The sequence below is a fragment of the Equus asinus genome, chromosome 3 (genome assembly GCF_041296235.1).
Source record: "Equus asinus isolate D_3611 breed Donkey chromosome 3, EquAss-T2T_v2, whole genome shotgun sequence".
In the NCBI taxonomy this organism is placed as follows: Eukaryota; Metazoa; Chordata; class Mammalia; order Perissodactyla; family Equidae; genus Equus; species Equus asinus.
Window position 1 is genome coordinate 5,218,591 of NC_091792.1, and position 22,400 is coordinate 5,240,990.

Genomic DNA, 22,400 nt, shown 5'->3' on the forward strand with positions numbered 1-22,400 from the left:
TTTCATTCTTTGTTATGGCTGAATAATATTCCACAGGATATCTATCCATCTATCTCACATTTTCTTTACCCAGAGATGGACACTCAAGTTGATTCCATGTCTTGGCCACTGTAAATAATGCTGCAGTGACATGAGGGTTCATATATCTTTTTGAGATAGTGTTTTCATTTCCTCCAGATATATACCCAGAATAGGAATTGCTGAATTGTATGGTAGTTCTGTTTTTAATTTTTTAAGGAACCACCATACTATTTTCCATAGAAGCTGCACCAATTTATATTCACCAACAGTGCACAAGGGTTCCCTTTTCTGAACCACATCCTCACCAGCAATTGTTACTTCTTGTTTTTTCCAGATTTCTTGAAGCCTGTCTGCACTTTGACAGGTAAAGCCTGATGAAACCCAGATGAAGACTGGACTGGGGTCTGTCCGAGGTGGTTGATACAAGAAATATAAAGGATGAAAAAGTGAAATGACTGACAATGTCAATTGCATGTGACTGGAGAACTGGCCAAGTGTGGGATTTTTCATTCATTAATTCAGGAACTGAGTGTCTGGCAAGGTGTAGACACAATTCTGGCCTCAAGGAACCCATTTGGTCTACTGGGAGGTACGTGGGTAAGCAGTATATAGCCTGAGCTGGTGACACAGCAACACAGTTTCCACCACAAGTTCGGTGGAAACTGAGATAGAGGCTGAAATGACCAGAGGTGCATTTATAGAGATGGCATTCTAAGTTAAGTCTAACTGATGGCTAAGACTTAAAGAAAAAGAAAATGGAGGAAGAATGGAGAAAGAGAAGGAGATACCATGTGTTCAAAGATAGAAATTAGGACAGGCAAAGTATATTTGTTTTGCAGGCAATGATCAGACATATGCCGGCTTGAATGGAAAGTTTGCATCGGGCAGTGATGAAAGATGAGTCAAGAAAAGGTTGTAACTTTTTATGGACAGATTAACGTTTTAACTTATAGGCAAAGGAGCTTCAGTTAAGGTTTATATGGGGAAATGATAACGGCATGTAAAGAAGCTTAGACAGAAGAAACATTTGGGAGGCAGCAATCGTTGGGTACAATACTGAAATGTGAAGTGATAAAGGCCATGACTGGAGAGTCCAGCATGGAAATGCAGAGGTGTAGACAGCTGCTCCAGATATTTAATAAGAGTTATACAACTTGGTGACTGCTTGAAAGAGTTATTTGTATATTTTGAATGACTTAAAGATGTTCGCTAGCAAAATAGTGATAAATTTTGAGACGTTTTAAAGGGTTATAAAAAAGGGATCTGGTGTGAATATTTTAAATTTGAGTGATGATATGTCAAAGGTTTGGTTACAGCTGGGAGAGCAAGTTTCCTACGAGAGGTCAACACTAAAAATACAGATTTGTTAGGGCTAAGTTGGCAAATGATTGTATTTTTCCTTTTTCTGTTTTATCGAGCGAACGCAATTTCTCAGTGGGTTAAAAATAGAATAGCCATTTCATTCACTGTTCAAATTGGGCCATTTTGGGGAGTGAAAAGGGATATATTAATAATTACATTGAGACAATGGGAAGAAAACTGAGACTGTTCAGAGCAAATCAGGATGCATAGATCCCAGTTTATGAGCTCCATCTTCCTTTGTTTTTTCGTGCTAGGTCTATGCCTGGGATCCGAACCTGCAAACCCTGGGCTGCAGAAGCAGAGCGTGCGAACCTAACCACTACGCCACCAGGCTGGCCCCTCTATCTTACTTTTAAAAGAGAGGGAGTTGACATTTGATATCTTTATTAGTGCTCTTGGTTTTTCAAAAGGAGTCAAGTGATTCAATTAGTGTCACTTTATTGTGATTTTAGACTACAGGTTATTCTGCCCAAGGATTCGGTTTTAGACATCTAAAAAACAAACGCAGTGCTAAATGAAGTAGCCTGTGTCATACAACTCCTCTCTGTGACCTCCTCCTGATGCTCCTATGGCTCCTGAAGTGGACGGGAGCATCATGCATGCTCTGGCTTGGCGCTGGATCCTCTGATGTAAGGTGCCAGCTGAAGCAGCATTTTACTTGAGTTGTATCTGAAAACAGGAGGATCGAATAAATTCCCAGGGAGCTGGGAGAATACCTGAAGGGTGTAGGTGTGTGTGCTGTGCACCCACGTAGTTGGGGAGGGGCAGGTGGGGAGTTTTCCTCAGCCTGTAGCTGTGATGTGTCTGGTAGTCGTCTGCTGCGCGTACAGGTTAACAGAACCACAAAATTGATATTCACACTGAGCAGAAGTGTGGAGGGTGTCCTGGCAGCTCTCAGGTGGAAAGGCATTCCCATACAACTCAAAATGCTGAAGAAAGCCATGATCTTTCAGACTAGACGTTGTCATCTCCGTTCATGAAGATGTTAGCACGGTGTCCTTCAGATTAGCTTCCTTCCTTGATGGACACCTCAGTAAATGCCGGGATTATTTTTCCAATGGCAGCTGGTCTACTTTCTTTTACTGTTTATTAAGCTTTTTGCCTTGATTGTTTATTAGGTTTTTTATTTAGTGTAGATGCTTCACATTTCTCTTGCTGCAAAGGGAAACAAAGTGTGTTTTGCTGTCATCCTGTGACCCGACCTTTGAAACAACTGTGTCGTCTGGTGGCTGTGTTATTCCTGGTCTCAGTTGTTTTATGTCTTAATAAGGAAACGTCCCAACAATTTTTTTTGAGAAAAATCTATGATTCTAAAAACAAATCTGTTATACATCTTGCCTTCAGAAGGAAAGATTTTTCTATATATCCGTTAGTTTCAGTTTAAAAAATGAGATAGAAGCTGTAATTTAAATACGGCATCAGAATCAAACATTAAATGACTTCTATGGTTCCTTGAGAAAATGACACAAAAGCCAGAGAGGAAGGAAGGCACAAAGAAGTGATAGAGATAAGGTCATATTTTACATTTTCAAATAGACTAAATATAAAAACAAAACATTTTGATAAAATGAGATGATTAACAAAATTTAAATGAGCAATATCTGACCTCCATCTGTCTACAAGTTGCCTACCAGCCCGTATATCTGCATATAAGACAGAAACCTTAACAATGATAGAGTCTTCAAGAGCTGAACAACAAATGGACAGAAAGGAAAAGAAAGGTCCCCAAATTATCTTTTCAGCTACACATACACACTTAACTCAGGATCTTGTTGGAAAAGAGAAACAAAAAACATTCCTAATTCTAACTATGAATCTTCCATTATGTGGGGACAGCTGTGAGGATCAGCAGGGCACAAAGTTTGTGTTTTGATATAAGCTGCTGTATTTAATGTACGCCAGCGTGTTGTCAGAATCTTATAATATGACCACGATTGCTAACTTTTATTTTGAAAAACTGACTTTTTTCATTATTTGCTTTCAACTTTTTAAAATTGCCACCCATACTTTGTATCAAGTACAGTTTTATCTTTTTTCTGGCTTGATTTCTTTGTAGTGACATAAAAACTTACTGTGAAGCCTCCTGGGGACCCTCTCTGATCCCGTCACTGTCCCTGCCTCCCCAGAAACAGACATAATCACTAGCCTGAACTTTTCAAATACTATTTTTATACTTTTGCTGCATATATGTTAAGAGATAAAAGGCAGTGTTAATTTATGGGCTATTCACCTTTCATACACGGTAGCACCCTCCCAGTGTGATTCAGCGGTTTGCTTTTTTACCGCTCAGTCTTATGCTTTCTAGAGGGATCTCTTGCTTGGTTACTTTTGCCCTTTTGGTGCTACATTTAAAAATGAAAAATTTATAACCTGTTATTAATAAAATAGGAGCTTTTCTCCCATGACATTTATAGTTTATGTATCCATTTCTTTTATATCATTAATATGGTGGGAATCATTGTCTATAATGTTGTCCTTTGTGGATTAAGAGGGACCACTTTTGGCAACCACCGAAGAAAATACTAGACACGAGGTGCTTGGGTATAAATGGATTTAATTGTTCTGAAATTTGTCATTTTCAACATCTCACCATTTTACAGGTCAATAATGTACTTACTCCTTTAATATGGGTTTTTTAAAATGTTATATTTTCTTCATCTAAAGTTTCCATTCTTTTTTAAATTATGTATTTGTTGGCTTAAAAATAATAAGACAATTGCTACTAATTCTTCAGATATTAAATACTGACGTGTGTATAAAATCACACGTAGCTTTGATTAAATACCATTCACCTGCTGCTGTTCACTGTTAACATCCTTTTCTGAATGTCTCCCGTGCTATATTTAAACACTTTGTTCATGAAAACCTCACTCAAGAAAAAAAGTAATTTTCTATTAATCTTGAATATATTTTATACATAAGCAGATGATTAAATTTAATGACGTAATAAAAATACGGCCAGGAAATAAAAATGAGTTTCAACAGGGAAAACTGTTGGTTAATAATGAGGTGAGAAATCAAACTCAAAGTACGGGAACATCTGGCTTTCTACAAATAAAGCATAAAACAATTGAGGTTGGAGTGAATCACCACGACATGGAAGTAAGCACTTCGAAGAAAGTGTGATACTGGCTTCTATAAAGATGCAGCCCAAAGTAATTATCTTATTCCAATGTGCACTCACCAGACACCCTGTTTGACCTGTTCTGGCTCAGAGACCTAGAAGGCTCCTTGGAACTCCCTATGCTGCCAATGAACGGAAAACACTGCCGGACAGATACTGGGTAAAGGCTGCTTAAATCAGAAGCACACACATCTGTACCCAATCTGGAAGGACTGGGAGTTATTAAATAAATACACAGAGTCCTTTACAAATCAATTGTAGTAACCCAGCCGAGATATCACAGCAGCATGATTTAATGACTCAGCAGTGTCTGAGAAGAAAAGGCACCTTGAAGTGTTTGATGCTATTTGCCATGAGGAACAATCTCATCTAAAGGATTTACTAATTCAAATTACCAGAATTTTTCTCTGTATTTACCTTAAGGAAATGTTCAAACATCTAAGGTCAAATGCCACATGGAATGATCTCATCAAATCAGGGAAGGCATACCCTTAGGTTGGGTGGCATGTAGGTTGGAAGGAGGGCACTGTCTCATTACCCATCATATTAGTAAAGACTAATTGACACCAGAAGCTGGTGGTTTGGATCTGAAAAGGGGAGGGGGGTTTTGGGTAATGGGGAGAAACCATCAAGAAAACCCCGGAGAAATCATTATCAAATGAAAGGAATCCATTGCAGGCCTGGGGAAAACTCAGTTGATCATATTCTATCTACTCCATCAAAACTTCTGACAGCTTTCAATTGAAAAATTTATATGGAACAACAGAGGACTCCGAATAGCCAAAGCAATCCCGAGAAAAAAGAACAAAGCTGGAGGCATCACAATCCCTGACTTCAAAACGTACTACACAAAGCTATAGTAATCAAAACAGCATGGTACTGGCACAAAAACAGAAAAACAGATCAAAGAATCAGAATTGAAAGCACAGAAATAAAACCACACATCTACAGGCAGCTAATCTTTGACAAAGGAGCCAAGAAGATACTATGGAGAAAGGAAAGTCTCTTCAATAAATGGTATTGGGAAAACCAGACAGCCACATGCAAAAGAATGAAAGTAGACCATTATCTTTCACCATACACAAAAATTAACTCAAAATGCATTAAAGATTTGAATGTAAGACCTGAAATCATAACACTCCTAGAAGAAAATACAGGCAGTACACTCTTTGACATTGGTCTTAGCAACATCTTTTTGAATACCATGTCTACTTGAGCAAGGGAAACAAAACAAAAAGTTAACAAAAGGGACTACATCAGAAGTAGTCCTAAAAAGCTTCTGCAAAGCAAAGGAAACCATGAACAGATAACCCACCAACTGGGAGAAAATATTTGGAAATCATTTATCAGACAAGGGCTTGATCTCCAGAATATATAAAGAACTCATACAACTCAACAAAAAAACCCCAAACAACCCGATCAGAGAATGGGCAGAGGATATGAACAGACATTTTTCCAAGGAAGATATACAAATGGCCAACAGACACATGAAAAGATGCTCAACATCACTAATTATTAGGGAAATGTAAATCAAAACTACAATGAGATATCACCTTACACCTGTCAGAATGGCTATAATCACCAAGACAAAAGACAACAAATGTTGAAGAGGATGTGGAGAAAAGGGAACCCTCATTCACTGCTGGTGGGAGCGCAAACTGGTGCAGCCGCTATGGAAAACAGTATGGAGATTCCTCAAAAAATTAAAAATAGAGGGGCTGGCCCCGTGGCCAAGTGGTTAAGTTCGCGCGCTCCACTGCAGGCGGCCCAGTGTTTCGTCGGTTCAAATCCTGGGCGCGGACATGGCACTGCTCGTCAGACCACGCTGAGGCAGTGTCCCACATGCCACAACTAGAGGAACCCACAACGAAGAATACACAACTATCTACCGGGGGGCTTTGGGGAGAAAAAGGAAAAAATAAAATCTTAAAAAAAAAAAAAAAAATTAAAAATAGAAATACCATATGATCCAGCTATCCCACTACTGGGTATCTATCCAAAAAACTTGAAATCAATGATCCAAAGAGATTTATGCATTCTTATGTTCACTGCAGTGTTATTCACAATAGCTAAGATGTGGAAGCAACCCAAGTGCCCTTCTATAGATAAAGGATAAAGGATCTACAGATAAATGGATAAAGAAGATGTGACACACACACACACAGGAATACTACTCAGCCATAAAAAAGACAAAATTGTCCCATTTACAACAACATGGATAGACCTTGAGGGTACGATGTTAAGTGAAATAAGCCAGACAGAGAAAGACAAATACTGCATGATTTCACTCATATGCGGAAGATAAACAAACACACGGATAAAGAGAACAGATTAGTGGTTACCAGAGGGGAAGGGGGTTGGGGAGTGGGCGAAAGTGACAAAGGGCACATATGTATGGTGATGGATGAAAATTAGACAACTAGGGGTGAGCACGATGAAGTGTATTCAGGAATTGATAAACAATAATGTACACCTGAAATTATACAATGTTATAAACCACTATAAGCCCAATAAAATTTTTAAAAAAACCAAAAAAACTTATGAAAGCTTTCAATAAATTAAACTGTGTACAGCCTATGTGAAGACTGCTATCATGTTTAGTCAACATCCAAAGATAAAGAAGAAATATATTCCACAGGTAATTCTTACCAAACTATACAAAAAGACCCCATCACTTTCTGAAGTAAACAAGGTTTTAATTTTTGCTTAAGGACTCTGCGTATTCAAATTAACTCCCATCTCAGTTATCTTAGTTCATGAGTAAACAGCGTATGGCATCTGGAAATCAGTCACAGTTGGGTCTTGGGCTACTGTAAAAAGCTAATGGGCAAGCTTGAGAAGTTGGGGAAAAGAAATTATTCCTAAGCAGCAAAATACACAAAAAATCATCTTTTCAGCGATTTTCCAAAAAAAAACTCCTTACTGTTCCTCTCCTCCCACCATTTCTAATTCCTCTAACTGAAAAGTCTGGTTCTCTTTCTCTTTCCTTCTTTTTCCAAATCGACAATATCATATCCTGTAGCGGCAAAGATGGGGGAAGTGGAGTAGACACAGACCATTAATATAAGAATGCCCCCTGAGCAAGGAATTTCTAAACTTTTAAATTAGAACCTTTACAGATGGATTTGAAAATTTGTGAATTATAGTAAGGTACCAGTCATTCAAAATTTTCTACAAAAACATATCCTTGTAATAATGATGTTATCCTATATGACCAAAATAGGAACATTCTTATTTATATTCAACAAAACATTGATGTTTGTGAGAAGAGCTTATTTTTGATGCTTTATATCAACTTCATTTAAAAGATATGTATATATATTTTTAGGAAGATTTGCCCTGAGCTAATATCTGCCACCAATCCTCCTCTTTTTGCTGAGGAAGACTGGCCCTGAGCTAACATCCGTGCCCATCTTCCTCTATTTTATATGTGGGACACCTGCCATAGCATGGCTTGATGAGCAGTGTGTAGGTTTGCACCTGGGATCCGGACCGGTGAACCCCAAGCTACCAAAGCAGAACATGCAAACTTAACTGCTGCGCCACTGGGCCAGCCCCCCATTTAAAAGATATTTCGATTCCGAAATAAAAATAGCAACTATCGCTTGAGATTCTCTAGAATTGTGTGAGATCATTTATGTACATGTATGTATATTTTAGAAGATGTTTTAAATGCAGAAAATCACAAAGAATAATAAACATCCTATATCCAGAATTGAAATTTGTCAACATTATTATATGTGCTCCCTTTGTTTTGAATAAGAAGACAACAGATCACAGAAAAAATTTAATTCCTTTTTATTTCTAAATTGCCAGCCCACTAGAACCAAGCTCTACAAGCACAGAAATGTTTTCTGTTTTATTTGCTAGTATAGTGGGCATTCCATAAGAGCACGTCCTCTCTGCCCTTCCACAGATGTAAGAATTGAGTATACTTTCTTCTAGTACCTTTTTAGATACTTTTACAAATGCTTGAATGTATTAATCAACAACATATAGATGTTTTGTGTCTCGGAGTAAAATTTACATAAACACTGTATAAAAAATATCATTCTGTAATTAGCCTTTTTCATTCAATGCATTGTCAATCAGAGTTCTTTACACATAGAGGAACCTCAATATACTCTTCCTAATGTGGAACCATATTCAGTTAATACAACCACAGAATTCCATTATCAATGTTTTCCAGATTCCTGATTAGAATATTATGGTCAATTTTTACAAGACTCTAACCTGTCCATGCTTGGACTCCTCTACATAGTTCTGGTTTTTAAAATTTTATACAAAATATAGCTCTGAAGGAAGTAAAGTAACAGAATTAAGGAAACGGAAGAGAAAACAAGAAGAACTTGTCAATCTAAAAAAGATAAAGTATTGCTGACTATGGCATATGCATTGTAGGATAAAGTAAATGAGTAATTACTGGCTGACATCGGGAACTTCGATTCTGGCATGGGAAGAAGGAGAAATAAGAAGTTAATGAAGTAAAAACTCTCTAGTCGTAAATATGAACTAGAAGGATCAGTACTAACTCAGATATATTTCTTTTAAAAAAAAAATAATTTTCTATTTCTGGTCTCAGAAAGCCCTGGAAATAAGAAGTACCTTGGCACCCACACCCACCTCTAGTACTCAGACAGTGGTTTCTAAACACCATCTCCCCTCCTCCAAAGAAACTACAGATCCTTGGAGAAATAGCTGATCCCAGTTTTAGACAAGGAATATACCACACACCTGGCCTTGAATCATCTTGTCATCCCTCACCTGGCAACCAAAATCAAGCCATAAACAACGCTCAGGGCATGTGAAAAGGTTTCCGGGGCCAACGTCAGCCTCCCACTGGCCAAAGACGGGACAATTCAGCATCAAAAAAGAATAATAGCAACGGACTAAAATATATCAAAATCAAATTCATCTCAAAATCATTGACACATAAAGTATAATTCCATGAGTTCATAATGATACTCAAGAAAAAAATGTTATTATTCACATGCTATGTAATTGAATACAGTTTCTTTTTTGAAACCGCTAAATATGACCGGAGTCCAGCATTTATCCTGCCTTTGCTGTAATAACTATGCATACTTTGGGATAACTGAATAGTTGGTGAAGGCAAGTTCCCTCTTACAGACATTCTTGTCAAATGTTAAACCTGAGTATAACCGAACTTCTAGATCTAACTGCCAAAGATAAGGACGCAGGGGCCAGAAGAATGCAGTCAGCCAAATCCACCCTAGGCAAAACTCTAAGGGGCAAATGATCTGGTTTCTTCAAAGGATGGATGGGGTTGGGGGAGGGACGCAGGGAGAGGAAGGTGGAAACTTTAAGTTAAATCAACCAAGAAAAATGTATGGATCTTGTTTTGATCTAGATTCTTAAACATAAATTGTAAAAAAAAAAAAATCATTTATGAGACAATTGGGGAAATCTGAACACTTAAGAATAAAGAATTATTACTAATTTAGATGAGATAATGATCCTTTGGTCAGTTTTTAAAAATGAGTACTTAACTTTTAGAAATGGCATTTCATTCAGAAATATTTCAGTTTGTATTGTTTCCAAATAATATGCGGGAAGGGGGAAGCTGGTAGGGATGTGGGTGAAGGAAGATTAACCCAGTGTTGCTAATTGTTTAAGCAAGGTAATGGGTGCATGGGGGTCCTTGTGCTCTGCTCTCTGCTTATATGTATTAAAATTTTAAAAAACAAAAGATAAAGGCTTAGGGGATGTTAAAAAACTCTATAAAATGGTGAAAGGCATCATTAGACTGAAGATAATTTTTTCCCTCAAATATCAAAATACTTGGTCAAGGCATACTCTGTGAATCTCAAATTTACATAAAAATGAAAATGCTACTTTGTATTCCAGAGAATCACGCCCTGATACAGATTGGAATGGCAGAGGTCTTTAGTGACGGACCCAAATCATGAGCATCTCAAACACAGCACCTTACAAAGTGCACCGAAATCTGGGTCAACTACGGTCAGCAGCGGCAAGGAGGTGAGTGTTTAGATGCAGGGACCTGACATAATGGAAACGTACAGGGCATCAGAGTTGTTGAAAGTCCTTTCCTGCCTGATCATCTTTAATCAGCCTTAAGTGACTGGTGAGGCTGTTAATGATGCCATCGATTTCTGCTTCATGGCAGAACCGTTGATATATAATATGAAAAAATAAAAATAAATATTCTTAAACACTACTAAAATGAATAGATTTTTATTTTGTGGTGTATCTACATCTGTTCCCTCCACCCCCCTCATCCCAAGCCTCGTTATAAACTTGCTGGTTTTGATAAGCAAAACACAGAAAGAACAGGTGCCTTTGTTGGCGCCGTAGGTAAATTCTGGCACCCGTTTGGACACCAGCTGTGTGCTAATTAGTCTTGTGATTGCCTAGATCACCAAAAATTACAAAACTAAAAATGCTCCTTGAAGCTTCCAGGAACGTGTCTGAATGTTGGCTGGCAGACGGCCCTGAAGAGACCAGACCTGGGCCCAACAGCCTCTAGGACGAGTTCTACCCGATACAAAAAGCAAGAGCTGGCTGCATAAACACACCCACCATCAGCTCAGGCAGTGCGGTGGAGGGTGCTTCTGGGGACGCAGAACAAAAGCGTTCTCTGGTCTAGTGACACTGACACAGACAGGTGTCCAGTACTGGGTCATATGCTTGAGTGCCACTTTTTGATTAAGTATCAGTCAGTAACAGCATGCCCATCCCATTTCAACCCTACTCCACCACAGATTTCAACAGTTTCCTGGTGCGGCTTTCCATTTAGCCCTTCATCTATATTTATGAAACAAAAATAATGAAACTGACGCATTGCTTGTAGTCCTCAGAGATAAAGTGGATTACTGCATGAGCAGTTTGGACAAGAAAGGAGATGGCCTGAACGCTCTCCAAATAAGAGAGAGTATAATGTGGCACATCAGGTTGGCTTTCTCTCTGGACACGGCTTTATTTTATGTCCTCAATAATCAAAAATACGTGATGTAAACAGAAAATGTTCAATTGTTGCTTCTTTCAGCCAATTCTGATGAAAAGGACGGACAGTATTAGGAAAATGAAAGAAAACCTACCTGAAGACAGCAAGGGTCAGAGACCAGAGCACTAACGGCGTCCTCAGCTCAAACTTGGCCCGCTTGTTCATTAGGTGCCGACCACCAAAGATGAAGGCAGCGTACAGGGCGGAGAACAGGAAAGATTTCTTCCTGTGAACAAACACAGAAACAAAATCTGGTCAGATAAACAACTTTAAGCAGTTTATTAGAAATTTATATTTATTCATTATTCATCAACTTTTATACCAGTCCCCCTTTGTTAGCACTGAAAACACGTTCTGGGGAATGTGCCCCCTTCCCTGAAGAGAGAACGTTGGGTCCCTGTGAGGACGTGGCGTGCTGTTGGAATCTGCCTTGACAGGCTAGGTCACCCAGATTAAACAACACGTGTCAGAATAGATACACTTTCTTTTCAGGCTGTATGACTCAAGATTTCAACAATGTGGCATTGAGGTGCAAAAAGAAAGCTTTTCCCTGAGAACATTAGCTATTTTTCAGAGTTTGGTGGACAGTCTAGATAGATTTTTTAAGAGAATTATTTCTATCGGAAATAAAATGCTTGGTGAGAAGGTTGTATCTTGGGACAAGAAAGCCATTTAAAACTGCATCTTCCTAATAGGTCAATGATACTAACGGATGATTTTGGAGAAAGACCTGATGATTTAAAACACTAAAATCAACATGACTTGGGACACCCCCAATATGGATTCCTGAAATCTTCTCCACCAAAGAAGCAGGAATGAAGTTTCAACAGTATCACTAATAATAGGCATAATTGGCAGACATTATCCAAGGCAAAGGGAAGAACACAGAACTATCTAAGTGTACTTGCCTAAAACCTTGAACTTGAATCTAAGCAAAATCTGATTTTATTACCTGTTTATAGGAAATATAGAGGATAAATTCAAACTGTGGGTCCTTCTGTAGGACACATGAACTTATTTCTTCAACAGGTCGGTAGTATTGAATCAACATCTGAGACTGTTCTAGATTAAAAAGCCACTTGAGGGATATAGCAATCAAATATAATATGTAGAACTTTTTTCGGTCCTTATTTGAATGAACCAATTGTAAAAGGACATTTTTAATAAGATCAGAAAGTTATTAGTCACAATTTTAAAAGTACTTATCAGTTAATATTTACAGGTGAAATTACATGTCTTGGATTTGCTTTACAGTATCCCAGGAAACAAACAAAGCCAAAGCAATATTAAGGGCGGAAAGATGAAACAAGATTAACAAAAGGCATGACGGAACACAGAGGCTCATTATTCTCTTTCTCTTTTTGGTTGTCAGGCTTAGTTGGAAATGTATAAGCAATCTCTAGGTCATGCTGGTTTACCACTGTACCAAGGAGAAGTGAACAGTAGTACTGATAGTGCCAACGAGAACAAGAACAACAAGCTTGTATAGAACTATGATTCAACAGAAAGTATCAGAGGCCTTGCAAATAACTTAAACATCTGAGCATACTTCCTAAAAAAGCAACGTGTCTCTTAAAATGGGTATTCCTCATTCAATTAGATTAAAAGGGAAAGGGTTGAAAAGTTATAAGACAATACAAAAAGCAAAATGCATTAACCTAAAGGGCATGTTTGTAGAATGCTTCATATTTTTTCCTCTGACTTCTGACATGGCTTGCTGACTCACAAGGGATCTTATTATTTACACAAGCCACACTCCTACTTCAGTGAATGCAAAAGACCTGCTTGGCGAACACCACCAATAAAGCAGTGATTCCAGAAATCAACCCATAAATAAGGGTGGAATAAACCACTTCCACTGAGGTTTGCAAACTCCTCCTTAAACACAGGAGCTGGCACACAGTTAAATGCTTAATAAATACTTGTTGAATGATCGTGGTCTTGTCACATCAAATTTTCTGATAGGGAGAAAGAATTATACCCCTGTGTACATAGGTGCTCAGCAAACAGTAACTCAGTGAATGAACAGTTGTACCTTCCCAGCAATATATTAATAAGTAAAGAAGAAAACATTCAGAAAAACATACGATCCACTTTCTTCCTCCAGAAAGAAACAGACTATTTCTATACTTCAAAGAGAACTGGAAAAGTGAGACAATTTTATGGAAAGTAACTATTGAACACTTCAAGAAGAAAGTACTTTTGGCCATAACCATATATATTGCCTTACTTCTCTTTTGTGTTTTGCGAGCGGATGGCGTTAAGTTACTTTGAGTCAGAATCACTATCTGCATTTACACTCATGTCAGCAAGCATTCACTAAAGAAAAACAAAAGTCTGTCAAGTTAATGTCGGCAGTAGTAATATGAAGTAGTATATATTCTTTTCTAAATTATAAAGGTAGTGGTAAGCGACAATATTCGGTATGATTTAGGAAGTGATTCCAGTGGGTGGAAGTAGGGCTAACGAGCTTTCTCCTCTAATCCTCCTATTCACCTCTGAAGTAGGCAAAGCATTATCTTCATTTTATGGATAAGCAACCAGGCTTAGAGTTTGAGAAGCCTCAGATTTCCCCGTTTTCCTGTGGTAAACTTTCGGGAGAAAAAAGGGTGCACCTGATGTGTAATCTTATAAGCATATGAGAATTCCTTCAGCCCTGCTACCGAATTGCATAGTTCTTGTGTAACTCAAGAGCACACTGTTGAACTAGAGGGATCTCCAGGCCTTCACGTTTCAGCTGTGACACTTTCTGGGGTGGGACACTTTGATCCACACCTTCTTCACCTCCTGGAGAATACAAAGGAACTCTATGTGCCACGGAAAACTTCTCCTTAAAATTATTCATCATTCTTTTTCTTGCTCATTCAATCTAATTCAGATTTTTGGTTATGGTTAGATTAATTGTATTACTTGCAATTATGGACCAAGTTAAATGGATGTTTTTATATGACCTTATCATTTTAGCCATTAAGGGAAAAATAACGTACCTCGAAGAACCAAGAAAAGAATAAAAATCCTCCCTCTGTATTTTTTTCTCTAATTTCCTCAGTTATGAGAATTAGTCCTAATGCACTGCTAACTTCCTAGCAGGAACCATTCTCTTTTCCACATGTTTTCTTAAGATCTCTTTACAAACCTTCAATTCCACAGCTACGTCAACCAAGTCAATCAATATGGACACGAAGAACTTGAGAACTGCAAGAGACCTTATAGATGGAGCCCAATTTTCTTGTTCTACAGAAGAGGGAATGTCGGGGGGTGGGTGGGGGCGCGGCGGCTGCTGATGACATTAGTTGCTCATGGTCACATAGCTACATACTGCACATTGTCAAAATTACCAAAAATTGTCATGGCTGTGATCAAGCAGGTAGGAAAACATAAATTAACTGTCTAGGCCATAATTGGGTCACAGGCAGTCAATAATGGAAATTGATACTTGTTTAAGTATAAACGCTATAATAAAAATAAGTTGCTTGTTGTATTCTATGCAAACCTTCTACTGAGATGAAATTTGAATAATGCTTTGGGTTAACTTAGAATTAAGGTTAGGCTTCTTCTATAAAAGGGAGTCATCGAAGAAAGCATTAACTCTTACCTCTTCAACTAAGTAATCAAAGTTTATCATTTATAGTTGAATGTGTTATGATCTTCCCATTTTGCTTAGAAGAAGAAAAGATTCTCTTTAGCAAACTGGGGAATTTAAGTGGATTAAAATGGCCTTTCTGTTCTGGCATCTCTTTGGCAAGGTCATGGTCAAGAGCAATAAGAACTTGGTGTAGTCCCCTTAGTATTTAATGTGAATAGACGGCTTCCCTAACGCTCCAATGGTAATCCAATAATACCTCATACTCTCGCAAGCTTCCATAGCTGGTATAATGATAACACTACATTGTTTTATTACCAGATAACTAGTAATTTCGAGATGGTATGGCCTCTTCTTGTTTGATAAATCTTAAATGCACATCATATAGCACAATCCTTAACTCTAAGTGCTTAATAAATACCTTGAAGGACTGTGAACCTGTAGCTATAATTACGAGGTAACCAACCAAATAAAGATCACCCAAATGAAATACTGATATGCTTTGAGCTTGTCCCACTTGTGTTTACCTCTTATCCCCCTTCCATTTCTGCCATCAATGAGAACAATGGAAATTAGCCCATAATTAATAAAAACAAATAATGGCTTTATCCTTTATCCTTATGGAGCTGTAATTCTCTATCATGCTTTCTAGTTCCAAAACATTCCCAGTGGATGTTTTTGCTGTTCTTACCAGAGTAACTGCTTAGGATTTGTATTTATTGTTCTATCTAATAACATTTCTCAAAAAGTGTGTATATATTCAAATGCTTTTTTTTTCCCAACTCCTGCGATTCCACCAAAAATGGTAATTAGCCTGAGTTTCCTTAACACTCATATCAATGGACTACTACTCAGCCATAAAAAAAGAAGAATCTGGCCATTTGTGACAACAGGGATGAAACTTGAGGGTACTCCGCTAAGCAGACTAAGTCAGATGGAGAAAGCCAAATACCATATGATTTCACTCAAATATGGCAGATAAATACATAGACACAGAGGACAGATTGGCGGTTACCAGAGGGGAGGGGTGGGGAGGGGAAGTGCAAAAGGGGAACGAGGGCACATATGTATGGTGGCAGATGGAAACTAGACTTTTGGTGGTGAACACGACGACGTCTACACAAAAGTCAAAATAGAATGGTGTACACCTGAAATTTATATAATGTTATAAACAAACGTGACCTCAATTTAAAACAAAACATCTCTACCAGCTGATTTGTACCCCTTCGGGAATCAAAACAAGTTTAAGAATGGCAAAACTTTCACGTGGGCAGCATTTCAACATAGCTTAATTGCTAATGAACACGTTGGGGAGAGAGATAGCCTGAGCTCCGTTATCTCTAAGAGACCTTGTCTTTATGGCTACTGCACTGAGTAAGACAGCTGTGAAAGTGACAGTTAAGCTGCAAGGGAGAAAAGAAAGGAAAGAAAAGGGGACCTAAAGGCGTCTCTGGCTTCGACTGATATCTACCCAGTGTACAGAAAGTTTTCATGTTCTAAGTTGAAGAGTTTGAAGCTGAGAAAGAATGCTAACTGGTGAGGCCACATCTCTTGAGATTTCTCCTTTAGTTCAGTTGCTGATTCAAGTCAAGGTTCTGAAAGTAACTTTAAGCCACATATAAACTGGAGACCCAAAGACTGAAGGAAATACACTGCGTTTCTGCCAACAAGACATTCAGTGGCTGTCTACGGTGGTTATAATTTGTAAGAATATAGAGGCAGGTTTTTGTGATCCTGAAGTTGTGCTTTGCAGTTCTAGCCAGGACAGGATTGTGTCACATTCTTGAGAATTCCCCTAAGACTTCACAGAGGTATTTTTCAAAATAAAAAATAACGGGGCAGGGCAGGGCAGCGTAGTGGTTAAGCCCAGCACACTCAGCTTCAGTGGCCCAGTTTTGAGGGGTTTGGATCCCAGGAGTGAACATACACCCCTCATCAAGCCATGCTATGGCAGTGACCCACATACAAAAAAAGAAACCAAACTTGAAGATTGGCAACAGATGTTAGCTCAGAGTGAATCTTCCTCACCAAAAAAAAAAAAAAAAAAAAAAAGGAAATTTTTGAGTAGTCTTTTATTGGCAGGTAAATTATAACTGAGAACTAACTCTGTGCCCAGAAATTCTGATAAAGAATAACTTTTTGAGTAATAATGGAACTATGTCCATAATTAATACAAATGAATAGTGACTTTATAATTGCAAGACAAAGGTAGAACTAAAGAAAAGGGTGTTATTCAAATCTCTTACATTTGACACAGGAAATCAAATAACGTGTGATTTTTGAGCTGCTTTGAGTTGCAAACACCTCTGCTTCTCATTTTGCTTTTCCCTCAGACGCTAATTTAAAGATCACAGGTTCTCCGTATTTATTTTTTTTTTTAAAAAAGGCGAGAAAACTATTCTTTTGTAATTCAGTTTTCTGGTTGTTGAAGTAGGCCATGATCAAAGTAGAGGTGTGTTTAGTACAATGGGTTCAATAACCTTGTGCCACACCCCTTTCCAGGAGAGTACCCTCCTTTAAGAACAGAGCTGGCAGAGAAAATTCCTTGTACATATCTGTCAACATTTCTTTTTTTCCCCCTTGCTACCTTTTCAAAAATCTTGATGAATTCTATTTTCTTGTTGGCTTTCTTTTTACAATTGGAAACAGGATCTTTGGGGAGAAAATACTTTCAAAATGTTAAAAACACACACACACACAGAGCCCCATAAAAAAAAATGCCATCTCTCCAATACTTAAATTGGCAAGATACCAATTAATTACCTTTCTTTCCTTAGATATTTTCAGTTGCTGATGAAAAATGCAGACATCCATCCATCCATTCAAAATTTAATGAACTTTTATTGTTTTCATTTTCTTTTGCAGTGTGGTTAGTATGCCATTGAATGAAAAAATAGTAACAAACCCATCTCTAATTAAGAGTAAATTCTGACTCTGCTAATCTAGTTAGAAAAAAAAATGTGGTATAGATAATAACATTGGATAAAAATCCTGAGGAAGGAGATATTATTGTCTTGAAAAATGCTCTGTGGAAGGCAGGCTTTGAGCTGGTCTCTTACGGCCTCGGCTGAATGGACAGAGGCAAGCGAGAACTGCAGATGGAAGAGCGGCATCAGGTCCGAGCTATGTCAGGAGTGAATTGACCTGACGCTTCAGGGTGGGGACGGCAGAAAGTCCCTTTGGAAACACAGGTTCAAGTCAGATTGTGTGGAGCTCTAAAAGCTATAGCTGAGTTGGGAGTGTTACTACTAATAAATGAAGTACAGTACTGGGATTTGTGGCTTAATTTTTCCTTTCCTTCTTTTATCTTTTTAAGTAAATAAGAATAGATTCACTCATGCATATACCATTTTGTGCCTTGGGCTAGAGAAGGTGGAAGAGGTGCACCACTGGTGACCCCCAAAAAGACAGATGGAGAATGCTGGTTTCGTCCACAGAGAGAACTGAAGATCTCTGAGCCAGGAGGGGGCAGAATTAAAAAAGATATGTCTTCAGAGAAACTTGGGTTTAATTATTTCTATTCTAGCAAGGAGGTGTGGCTCAAGTGTGATTCCAGATCTCTAAGTTGGTCCACTCTGGCACATCCCCCACAGCCCACACTGCCAGCATCTGGAGTTGCATGAGTGCATGTGTGTGAACCGAAGGAACTTTAATGAATTGCTGCTCTTCACAGGAATCATCAGATGGGACCATCTTTAAGCTTCATTCATTTGAGAATGAATATCTTCCTGTTCTGAGAAAAGGACAGCAAGTTGCTAGGCTCATCATGGCCTATTTCAGTAATGCTGATGTTTGGTTCAGTGCCCTGAATTGTCATGTAGACTAAATGTCAATTTTAATTCTAAAGTATTGCATCTTAGAGACAGGCAAGAACATTTTTTCTTTGTTTTAGAAGACATGGTTTAATAAAACTGATCAGGAAGAATCAATTTCAAAGTTAGAATCAAAGATTTTAGGGGATACTAAATCAAAGAAGGAATTAAAACTTATTCTTTGATGAAAGTGACTGTTTGCCATCTCCTTAGAAAGCGGAAATCTCACCACCACCTCTGAATAAAAATTTAGCCAAAAACGTATCCATGGTCTTAGTAGACAAATCTCCTCCCATCTCAGAGCAAACTAATAATGAGCTCGGCATTGACAAAATAATTTGTAATCTGTTTTGTTTGAGAGCACTGCTCTCAACATTCTCATCTTGATTCTCCAGGACAGATTGTCGCTTCAAGTCAGAATTTCCAAGGAACTCCCTTATATAATACATCAGCTGCTCATACTAGTCATGGTAAAACATTAAACTCGAGTGGCCATTTCAAAAACAGCAAGTCCTCAAGAGGAGCAGCAGTGTGCAGAAACGGAATTCAGAGCGTGGTCTCAGCAGCAGGTCACTTTCATTGTGCTAATCCCCTTAAAGAAATGCCCTTTGTTCTAAGAAAGAGAAAGCTTTCATCTGAATTTCCAATGAAGAAATGCTCACTGGTTGACATTATTTTAAAACACAATAATAATGATAATATGGAAGGCATACTATAATTCGGAAAAGGCTCCTATTAAATAAGAGCAGCTGAGTGACTTCCCTGCCACCAGGTTAAACTTTACATCTTACACTCTGAAAATCTAGTATGTAATATAAGTGAGGTATTAGTGCTATTTTTTCCTGAATATGAAATTTTATTGGAATAGAAGTTGTATGACATATAACTACAGGCTTGTGTCAAGGCTGCAAGCTTTAGAAAGAAAATCTTGTCATCCACTCTAATGGCTTGCTGACCATAGAAATACATAATAAAAATTTCATACAATATTAAAAATTATATAAAAATAAAAATTAAGAGTCAATATGACAATCTTTTTCCTGCCTGTCTTCATCCTGAAGAAGCTCTGAATGTTCTGTAGATAAAAGATTTATCTGAGAACTGGAGACTAAAGCCAGAAGTGAAAAAACACTATAAAAAGCTTATGATTATTCACAATGGAATGGAAACCGGATTTCAGGTTTACAAGATTAAGTCCAATTCAGACAAAGAATTTTCCCAGATTTAGACCAAAATGACAGCTGCACAGAAAACCATGTCAACAAGCATAAACATATCTAAATCTGTAGCACTTTCTCTACACTCACGGGCTAAATGTTGGGACTGGAGACGATAGCTGTCTGTTGCAGTCTAATCCATCCTTGTATTTACTAAGAGTTTTAATCTATACTCACTGCTTCAGACAACTGTCAAAGAACCCAGAAAATACTATCAAGGAAAAAATTATATGTTTCCACGTTAACTACTGGGTGATTAAATATACTGCTGCATGAACTTTTCCCCGGTTATAAAGTTTGTAACGGAGTTGGATAAGCAATGAGGAAATATGCCCCAGATGCTAATTTCTGGATTAGGGAGGAAATAGCTCAGCAATGATGAAGATTATCTCATGGTATAGGTCATGGACACTGTTTTGTCACCAAAATAAAATTTACATAAGAAATTAAGCCTGAGTGAAATCTGGCAATGACAAGAAGAAAAACATTATTAGCAAGGTAGTGAGGATGGCAGTCTTCACCCATCAGTTACCACCCATTTACCCAGGAAAGGATTATCAATTTTGTTTTGCTCTTGAAAATAATGACGTGGCAAGATTTTGATTAGGGCATGCACATTGCTCCTTCAAAATCTAAATGCTCATTCAGCGACATAAGAAGACAAGGCCCGCAGATGCCAGCTTTGAGAACTCAGGTAATGAGGATAACTTGCCTTATGAAACAGATTGTATTACTTTCCTACTGGCTGCTGTAACAAATTCCCACCAACTTAGTGGCTTACGACATGAATTTATCCTCTTGTAGTTCTCGAGGTCAGAAGTCTGAAATGAGTCTTACGGGACTAAAATCATGGTGTTCCTAGGGCTTCATTCCTTCTAGAGGTTCTAGGGAAAATATGTTCCCTTGCCTTTTCCAGCACCTGCAGGCTGCCTGCATTCTCTGGCTCGTGGCCTCTTTTTCCATATTCAAAATGCATGACTCCAACCTCCGTTTCCATGATTCCATTGCCTTCTCTAACCTGCTTTTGTTATCGCATCACCTTCTCTAACTCAGATCCTCTTGCCTCCCTCTTAAGGACTCTTGTGATTACATGGGGGCCAAGGGGTAATCCAGGACCGCAGCCCAGAAAAATTCTCCAATTTTAAGGACCCATGTGATTAGATTGGACCCATCCACATATTGCAGGATAATCTCATCTCAAATTCTGTAACCTAATGACATCTGCAAAGCCTCTTGTGCTATGTAAGGTAACATATTCACAAATGCCAGGGATTAAGACATGGGCATCTCTGGGCAACTATTGGTCATTTCACCAGATGGTTTAACCTGAACAATAGTAAAGTCTAAAGATGTTTTTCTGTACAACACATGGAGGAAGGCCCTACAGATGGCAAACCTTTCTCCTCTCTTCTCAGTTTGCTAGTCCAAAGGCAGCCTCTTCCTTCCACCTCAAGGAAGCATTTTAGAATGCAAAGGGCTGAGAGTCACACTCAATGGATTGTCCTGAAGCCACTCAAAATATAAACTCACAAATATCAGTACTTGAACTCTTATTAGTAACATTTGACTTAACAAATACCTTACATGGACTTGGCACCAAAGCTTACAGTTTCTAGTAAAATATACAGTGTATTAGAAATGACTAACATGTATTCAATTTATCCCGACTGTCACAAGTTATAAGTTGCTATTTTATACTCTTTTGCAACAACAAAGATTATTTGGCTTGTGCCCATCCTCTGAATTTCAATCTTAAAGTATATGTTACAGGCTACTTAAGTACCTTTTCCTATTTGTAGCAATCCAGTTGTTTTATACTTCACCACTCTTAGAGTTAAATCCATAAAGAATGAGTCTTCATCTCACAGGTGGCCTAAGGAGCAGCAGCATTTGACACAGATTATGTAACTCCCTCTTTTCTGCAACACTTTCTTCATTTGGTTTCTGGGACACTATTTTCCCTTATTTCTTCCCCCAACTTCACTATCTGCTCTTTTTTCATGCTCCTTTGCTGGTTCCCTCCTCATCTTGCCAGTCTTTCTGCTTTGGAGGGCTCCCAAGCCTCAATCTGTGGAGCTCTTTGCTTTTCATCTGCAGCAGTGGTTTTCAGTGGCGGTGACGATTTTGCCCCTAGGAGGACATCTGGCGACGTCTGGAGGCATTTTTGGGTTTTACACTGGAGGGGAGTTGGCTACTGGCATATAGTGTGTCGAGGCCTGGATGCTGTACAGCACAGCTCTCCACAACAGAGAATGATCTGGCCCCAAAAGTCAAGAGCGCCAGGGTTAAGCAACCC

General features: G+C 38.4%; 1 protein-coding gene across 1 annotated transcript in view; it reads right to left on the reverse strand.

Annotated features, from left to right (window-relative positions):
* Positions 1 to 22,400, reverse strand: part of ELOVL6 (ELOVL fatty acid elongase 6) — a 131,263-nt gene that overhangs the window by 33,147 nt on the left and 75,716 nt on the right. The window contains exon 3 of the mRNA XM_014839059.3: positions 11,587 to 11,718. Coding sequence (XP_014694545.1) covers positions 11,587 to 11,718 — 132 coding nt within the window. The remainder of the gene's footprint in view (positions 1 to 11,586; positions 11,719 to 22,400) is intronic.